Here is a 9,257-nt window from a genome sequence, read left to right as displayed (position 1 = left end):
TAAATAATTTGTAAATCATTTAGCACATGCCTGGTACACAGTGACCACTCAAAAAACATTGAAACTACTAACTTAAAAATAAGTTTACGCCTTTAATCTTGACTCCTCTTTCATGCTTCTAAAAAAATCAGGATAAAGAAAAAGTCTTGCCCCTGTGCACAGTTCTATGAGAAGTTTTAGTATCATGACCTAGTCTAAACATGTATCATTTAAAAAAAATTGTTGTCATGTATCACTAGGGACTTGTTATCAAGTGTCACCTTCCAACAAGACCTTGTTTCTACATCTGCCACCTTTTCCTTCTTAGCATCATAATATGGCTGAAAAGTATGACTCCTCTTCTGCCCTAGTTTGTTCCCATCATGAATAAATCTGTTGATTGTTTATCAAGTACCCAGATGTACTTTCCTTAAAAAGAACTAAGGCCTTTTATAAAAAGTATATATATATACATATATATATATATATATATGTGTATATATATATATGTGTGTATATATATATATATATGTATATATAAGTATATATATATATATGACAATCCATAATGCTGGTCAGAGGATAGAAGGTGACAAATTTACCACCATGAAATGCAGTCCACAAACAAAAGAACCAAGAGAGAAAATGATGAATGGCCTTAGGAATAGTTGTGGTTTATGATAATAGACTTTATTTTAAAAGTGTTAAAATAAATAATACATACTCTAGAACATCATTGTTCTGAGAAATCACTCCCCTTTAGAATATAAGTTCTAGAAGGCAAATCTACTTACAACTGCTCTGGGCTTTCACTAACTGATTTAAGATCCCTTCTCCACCCCCACCCCCCACATTTTGTCTTGCTTCTTTTTTATCTGTGGTCTGCAGACCTTTAACTGCTCCTCAAGGGAAGAGATGTGGTGGAATGCAGACTCTTCCATATGTGTGGTTTTGTTTGCCTCATGTAACCTAACTGCTGATGAAATAGACTTGCCTAGAAATCCCCGAGGAGTATGATCCAGGCTGGAGTTACATTGGCTCATAAAATTCAAACAGTTGGATGCTTTTCTTGTTAATTACTGGGCCACAACCAGAAATCCGGATGATGGGAGAGAAACACTTCTTTAGGATAATGATTGATTTCCATAAAGCTGAATGCTTTAACAAATTTCAATATGCAGTTGCTTGGGCGGGGAGGGTGGGTGGACACTAATTAGTTTTACCATTTTCAGCAGCTGTTGAATTCAAAATACCAGCAGCATCTCAAATGCCAGTCATTAAGGCTGTCTTTCATCGAGGAGTGCTGACCAATGAAATCTCCTCTGTGTTTAATGAGACCAATCTAGGCAGAGTCAATTAAATCAAATCTCTACTAACATCTTTATGTATCTGCAGTGTGTGCAGCACCAGCAGAAGCAGCAGCGAGGGATTTCCAGTATTATTAATAAAGGGATTCACTGCTGCATTAGGAGAGGAAAAAGGGGGGAAGGGTGAGTTGGGGAAAGACCTTACTTCAGGGAGAGGGGAAAGCTGCTAAAGTAGGGGCGGGGAAAGAGGAGGGGGAGCTATGTAAGGGGTAAAGAGCCAGGTAAGGCAAAGCGATTAGAGAAAGAGCTTTAATGTAGCTAAAGCCGGGAATCCCCCCAACCCCCCCAACCGCTCCCCTCCCCTGTCCCTTACACCACAAATCCGATATACCAGTTGCAAATATTAAGCTGGAAAAATGTAAGGACCCAGAGTTGAAAACATTTTCACTTTAATACTGAAAAAATATGCCATTATAAAATCCTCGAATAGAATTAGTAAGTTTCACGTGCTTCCTCGATTCTTTTTCCTCCTTATAAGTAAGATTTACACCAGCACAGAATTGCTACCATAGGATTGCAGCCTAAGCACTAGAGTGACATTAACTGGTCATGCTTAACTGCCTCAAAACCTTTATGTATATATATATATATATAATTACACTGATACTATAATAGAAATCATGAGTACTTATTTTACATTCAGATGGAAGGCATTATTGGATATGTATAGAAAAATACCCCCCCTCAAAAATAAAATAAAACATTACCACCAAAATAAAAGGAAGAAAAAACCCAAAATAACCTATAAAAACTTCGATCAACAAACTACCGTTTTAAACTCATAAAATGAACTGATGATTAGCCATGCAAATGTCTTAAATAAAACCTTTACATTTTTTTTTCACAGTAAACGTACGATCTGAATTGCCTACCGATCACAAATAATGGCGAAATGGCACTTTCTGATTATACTGTATTTTGTTTATAGAAAGTTTGATACGATGGGACTTATCAGATAAGAGGGTGGGTGCTGTGAACTAGACGCCATCTCCAGTCGCGGGGAAGGGCAGCGTCTCTGGAGCGCGTGAATTCCATGCGAGCCATGCAGCACTTTTGTTTCTTGCTGTTTTGTCAAAAGTCTGAGTTATTTATTTACAATACATTCATGCCTTCGTGCAACTGCCATCCCTGTGTAGCCAACAGGGCGCCATCACGCCCCCCTATTCACGGGGCTAATCCACAGGGGGAAAAATAGATATCTATCTCTCTATATAGATGTGGATATATGTATTTATGTATAGAACGGCGGTAGCGAGCCCCGCGGGCCCCTCGGCTGACAGCAAGGGCACAGTCAGTTTCTCTAGCAGGGCCTCTGGTGGGCTTTCTCTCAAAAGGGACTCCGGGCAACGAGCGAGCTGGCTGCGCTCTCCCAGCTTGCTACAGTCTGCGCTTTGTTTCCAGAAGGGAGTTAACGGGTCAGACCCTCTCAGTTGATCGAGTTCATAATTATTTTTTTAATTTATGTTCGTCAAGCCTTGGAGCACGTTGATCTTGGATAAGAGCTCCTTTAACCTCTGGGAGGGGGGCTCGTCTTCCAGCTCCCCTCCCCCACTCCGGTTGGGGGTCTTAGTCTGAGAGGGAGTGAGAACCACAGTCATAGACCCTGTGGGCCCCATCTGCGTTGTAAGGCCCATTGTGCCAGTAGGAAGAGTCACAGACTGTCTGTAGGGAATTAATTTCTGATGCAGAGGAGTTGGCATCCCTTCTCTTGGACCGCTTTCGGTTCCTCAGGATAAACACGAGCATGCCCACCACGGTGAAGGCGGAGGTGACAAACACCAGCAGCAGTCCAGGGACCAGCACGGAGATGGATACCCTGCTGGTGTCTAGGTAGGAGTTGGAGTGCGTCCCAGTCTCCGCCAACCCGGTGCTGTTTTTACTGTGCGAAGTTAACGTAGGCGAGATTCTAGCATACAGCTGGGGGCAGATCTCGTCATTGGAAAGGAGCATGAAATCCTTCCTAAAGAAGTTCACCGGCGTCTCACACTTGAGGTCGCTCATCAGCACTTCGGAACCCAGGCGTTCTGCCCACTGCTTGAAAGGCACAATGGTGCAGGAGCACTCCCAGGGGTTGCCATGCAGGTCTATCTGGATGATGGAGGTTAACTGGTCCAGTACACCTGCCACCGGGAGGTACATGAAGTAATTGTTGTGCAAGCTGAGCTTAGACAGCGAGACCCCAGCGAAGACATCTACGGGTAGGGACCTCAGCAAGTTGTTGTTGAGAATAAGGATCCTCAGTTTGGGCATGGCATTGAAGGTGCCAGGGAGGATGAGCTGGATCGCGTTGTACTCCACGTTTAGGTACTCAAGGTTCTGAAGTCCCGCGAATTTCTCCCGGGACAGGGTGTCCAGGTAGTTGCTATCCATGTATAGCCACCTGAGGTCCAAAAGGTTCTTGAAAGTGTTGTTCTCCACGGCGGCGATGTTATTGTTGCCCAGATCCAACAGAATGAGGTTCTTGTAATCCACAAAGTGCGATTTTCGGATGCTGTGGATCTTGTTATCTCGCAGGAAAAGCTCCTGCACATTGGAGAGCTTGGGCTTCAAATCAGCCAAGCTGCTCACGTTCCGATTGTTACAGTTCATCTTTAAACCCGACCCTGGGATGTGATCGCAGCTGCAGCCCCCAGGGCAGGGCAAGCCGCTGGCGGGGGGTTTGTTTCTGGCGCTGCCGGCCGCTATCGCTGCGGTGGGTCTGATTTTGATCTGCCAATTGCCTGGAATCTTTGTACCTCCGTTTGGAGCAGATCCTGCGGTGGCATGATCCTCTTGTCCATTTGTCTTGAAGGGTGTTGGCAGGGGGCCAGGAGCGAAGGTCTCTTCTTGGGCAGGGGGCGCTGGGAGACTAGAATCCACTCGGTTTTTCAACGGGCACAAGTCTCGTTCGGTTGTTTCATTGAGGTCTTTACCCTGCAGTCTGGTGGGAGCTTCGCACACCACTCGGCCGATCAGGGCATTTTTGGGAATGTTTTCGAGCCATTCTTTCAGGGAGAGGAGATCACAAGTGCAGTCCCAGGGGTTATCTTCTAACAGGATCTCAGCAATGCCAGGGATTTGCTCCAAGACCTCCTCATAGGGCAACGTTTTCAGCCTGTTTCCCCGGAGGTCGAGGTGGGTGATGGGCACATACTGGAACACGTTGGCAGGTAGAGTGCTAATGAGATTGTCATTTAAAATGAGCACCTCCAGCTTGTTCAAGTCCTGAAAGGCTCCTGGGTCTATATCCCGCAATAAATTAAAATCAGCCTGGAGATATTCCAGATCGTCCAGCCCCAAAAAGGTCTGCTTTCGAAAAGACTTGATCTTGTTGTTGTTGATGTGCAGCCTTTTCACCAGCTGCAGCCCCAGAAAAGCCCCGGGAACGATTTCATGCAAACCATTGTTTTCCATGTGCAAACTAACGGCATTATAAAAGTTAGCGAACTCATTAGGGAAAAGTCGAGTGAGGGAATTGCCATGCAGAAATAGATGGTAAAACTGCGAAGTCGGGGCGGTGAAACGCTGCAGACTTGTAAAGCCCTTTTTTTCACAGTCTACGTGCAGGTCCCCTTCTATCTCATTGCAGGAACAGATCTTCTCTTTGCAAACGTCCCCTGTAACGTTTCCAGCGGCAAAACAAAGAGACGTCTCCAGCAACAGAATCCAAAGCAGCATGTTTAAAGCGAGCAATTCATCCCCGATCTCATCACAAAGTAACAGCGACCATCCTGCTCGCCACAGACACAATTCAAGTTCATTTAGTGCTCCAACGTCCGAACCCAGGGAAGGAGAAGAAAAGGTTTTGGGGGGGTGGGGATGGATTCTTTCCTCCCTAACCCCCCCGCCCTGCAACAGCCCAGACGCCAGTCAATAATTATATCCACAAACTATCCAGGCACGTAGTGCAAGGCAAGCAAAAAAATATAAAAATAAAAAATAAATAAATAAATGAAAAAAATTAAAAAGTAGGGAAAAAACCCCACAACCCTTCAACCCTTTTAAAACAACCAAAAATAAGTTAAATAATACATATAAATTTAAAACACACTTAGAAAATCTCGCCTAGCGGTCTTCACTAGTCAGAAAGGAAGCAATGCAAGTAATTAGAAACAAGGGCATGTTAGAGAAAGAAGCAGAGGGTTTGCAGCGTAGTAGAGGCGCACTGCCTGTGCATGGCTGTGCGTCGCACTGACCTTGCCTTTCTGATACAAAGCGGGGTTTTCGGCGGCTTCTGTGGTTGAGGCTGCTGGTGGAGTTTCTACCGTGGCTGCCCAAAGCCCAGAAGTACCCCCGAGGTGCTGTCCAGTCCCCCCGGTGCTGAAATCATGCCCCGACGGAAAGACTCACACTGCCCAGCCAATGGCGCTGGAAAATTTCCGCAATCGCTGCTTTTTAGGGCTGTCCATCCTTTTCCTTTTCTTGCATTCGGTCCTCTTCAGCCCTTATAATTTTTTTTTTTTTTCTGGACTCCCGCTCTCCCTTATTAGCTCTTCTTTTCTTGTTCTCCTTTTTCTTCTGCTCTTTCGGAATTACGTGGAGGGGGCGGGAGGAGAAGGGCGGGCGGAGGGGGGCCAGTTGTCTGAGGGAGGAAGGGAGAGAGCGCGAGAGTGCGGGGCGGGGGGAGTTGCTAAGAAGCTCTGCTCATTCCAGCCTGGTGCACTCTGAAAGATCTGACACCCTCTGCTGATCTGCAGTAGCAAAAATCCATCTAGTGAGGGAATGCTGAAGAAAAAAAAAATCAATTCACGTACAGGGCAAGCGTTAAAAATGTGGGCCTTAAAGCTGTCTGTCGATCTACATAGATGCCTATTTTAAATGGGTTATTTAATTATTTTTGCGTGCCGGAAACTTTACCCTTTCCTTCCCCTAACGACCTCATGGCCTCCACAAGCTCCAGCGTTCGGAAAGGAGTGCTTTTAAAACATTTATTTCCAATGGCTTGAATAAAATTAGTGTCAGGGTGTCAAGCGAACAGCAATTTGAGGTAATTATACCGCACGCCATTTTCATCTATGCTTTAAAGGCATTTCTTCCTTCTCTGCAGTAGTTTTATGCCTTTTGATGTCTTTGAAGCCTTTTTTTGGCATGTTGAATGTAGCTATTTGAAACATATTCATATCATATACATTTCATATAATACGATTGAGGAGGAGTTTTCTTTGAAAAGTGTATAATTTATGCACATATTTTATTTTAAGAACCTGAAGTCGAATATTAGTCATTTTGGTCATTGAGAGTTAGGTTTCTCTGATGGTATTTCTTGAATGGTATTTAAGTCTGCAGGGTAAAAACAAAATGCATGCCTGCGTCTTTGATTCCAAACCTGAAAGCTTTCACTGAGAATTGGAAAAAGAGGGAGGGGGCAGGGAAAAGAGATCCCAGATGATTCGTGAGTGCTCTTAAAAACCCACAGCCAGGTAGGTGCTCGCGCGCGCACACACACACACACACACACATTCTCAATCAATCTCTCTCTCTCTCTCTCTCTCTTTCTCTCTCTCTCAAGTTTCCGAATCAGTTTGGAGAAATTCAAAATGCGTACAAGTAAATAACCAGTTGCATTGTCGGGGGGGCGGAGTAGATAGAAATCTCGGGTCTCTAAGGCTCGGTGCTAATGTTGTCTGCAGGCTGCGGAAGGCTACTGCTTGCTGGGTCATTGGTGGTGGCAGAGCACTTACACAGAAGGTTTTCCCAGCGAGCCGAATCACAGGTATCCGCAAACTTAGACCTGATACAAACCAAGTTCTACAAGCTTCTGAGAGGGTAGGGATCTTGAGAATGCTGTTTCTCAGAGAAATGTTTCGCTGACTTTTTTTTTTTTTTTTTTTTTTTTTAAATCACAGCCTGAACCTTTGCCATCAAAACGTTCTGAAAGAACTTCCACGGCTTTTAAAAAAATCAGTTTTTGTCCTTTCTTTATTTGAAGCAGAAATTAAAGGTTCACATCACTTTCCCTTTTAAGTAGGTCATACACAAGTTGTCACAGCTGTTACAAGGCTGCCAGTGATACCCATAAAAGATTGAATATTCAAGGTTCGTGTATTTTTAAAGGGATGGGAAGGATTTGGGGGGAGGACCGTGTTTGGGAAAATGCAGGGAAAGAGTAGGAGATTTCCAAAAGATTCATTTTTACCCCTGGGTCCAGAAACTAATCAACAGGGGGATGGGAAGAACAGCATACCTATTTACAATGTTTTTATACAATCAAACACTGTATTGTAGTCTTTTGTGGTGAAATTGAGCTGGTGGGAGGTGGGGATGAAGGCTCAGGTTCTTGTATGAGAGAGACAGAGGGGACAGGGAAGGGGAGATGGAAAAAGGAAGGAAGGAGAGACCTCTTTCAGGCATCCTATTACACTTCTAAAGCAATTTTGTCCTTATTTAATTTGACCCATTACCACACATAGAGAGAGGGAAAAAGGTTTAATAATTTGAAATCATTTCATTAAAGAAATGGAATGCAGTTGTGAAGGAGGAGTTAAATTGAAGTAAAGGTTATTTCTTTTTCTTTGTATTTGACTCAGGTCTGAAACATCCAAATAAAAGAATGTGGTGCCAGAAACCACCCTAAGAAAGGGAGGTAGAAACATTTATTGTCTGTAACTGAAAGGAGGAGGCATAAATTCGAAGGGGCCACAGAAGAATACTGGCCGTCTAGATAGAAAAATATTGATGATAATCATAAAAAATGACACTTTTAATGTTAATTGATTACTTGTTTATTCAGCTTGCTGAAAAAATTACATGCCGAGGCCCAAAGAACATATTTAAGTTGATTACAAATGAACAGAATCGAGGTAAGATTCAATTGATATTCAGATATATTCTCCCCTATTAAAACTGTATCTTTCTTTCCCCTGATTTCTTCTTTTCTTTCAAAGCACCAACCACATTAAAAATGCAGAGTTAAGATTTTCCTACTTAAATGTTACGGTTTTTTTTTTTCCAATTCTACCCTCCCCAAAGAGATTCATTACACATACGCCCTTAGAAAATGGGGTGTGATAATGTCCAGAGGAGACACCAAAGCCTTAGAAAACATGTCTACTACTAAATTACCAGCAAAGACTAAAGACACATGCATATAGTTTTACTGAAAATGTACCCTCTATAATTGGTTAAACGAACTTTTTAAAAATCATTATTTTCATCATAAATGCATTTCAGCCTACCCCCTTTAAATCACACCACCAAGAGATAACTTTTCAAACATAGCAATAAACATCCTGGTGGGAAATGAAAATATGTGGACATATTTATGTGCTCTAAACATTGCTCATGTGTTAGTGGAACATTTCTTAGGCATGAACTCTTCTTAAGAGAGTTCTACTGTCTCTATTTCAGCTCAAGAGAACTTCAATTGCTTTGCCTCTCGTAACAGAAGATCTCAGGAGTCAGAGATAAAGGACACTCCAGATGATATTGAAAATTGATAATATTTACTCAAAGTTGTAGTTTCATTTCCAGGCCAGGTCCAGAAGGATTCCACATGCATTATTAAATGTTCATATAGTCTTCCTCAAACGGTTTCATCTTTCAAGCAACAACAGCTAGGTCTACACATCAAAAAGTCATTCATATTAAAGAGGGAGCCAACAGTTAATTATCCATTTTTCCCTAATGGCATTATATTCCCAGATATTTTCATATGTGGACTACATCATTTAAAATGAAAGAGTAAAATTTAGAATATATGTAAATTTAATACATTTTTACACTTCAATTCACATATCCTGAGTCATTTATCATTTATAAGAAATAATCATTTATAAGAAACCATTAATTTTCATGTTTGATTACAAAAGCAACGCTTTCTTATTTAAGAAATGCCGAATTTTATATGGGAAGTCCATCTTTAGTTTTCACTCACCCATACTACTTTTTCCAAAGGTAAATGCCGACAATATATTGGGGTATAGTGAATTTGGT

General features: G+C 42.4%; 1 protein-coding gene across 1 annotated transcript; it reads right to left on the bottom strand.

Moving 5' to 3' along the window:
* Positions 1-650: 650 nt before the first annotated feature.
* SLITRK1 (SLIT and NTRK like family member 1) lies at positions 651-5,750 on the bottom strand. Its single transcript, XM_037800568.1, has one exon. The coding sequence runs from the start codon at positions 5,001-5,003 to the stop codon at positions 2,913-2,915; it is 2,091 nt and encodes a 696-aa protein (XP_037656496.1). The 5' UTR covers positions 5,004-5,750; the 3' UTR covers positions 651-2,912.
* Between the last annotated feature and the right edge of the window lie 3,507 nt (positions 5,751-9,257).

This window comes from Choloepus didactylus, chromosome 12, assembly GCF_015220235.1.
Source record: "Choloepus didactylus isolate mChoDid1 chromosome 12, mChoDid1.pri, whole genome shotgun sequence".
Lineage (NCBI taxonomy): Eukaryota > Metazoa > Chordata > Mammalia > Pilosa > Megalonychidae > Choloepus > Choloepus didactylus.
The sequence above is the reverse complement of the archived record's forward strand: the minus strand, read 5'-3'. Positions and strand labels throughout refer to the sequence as shown.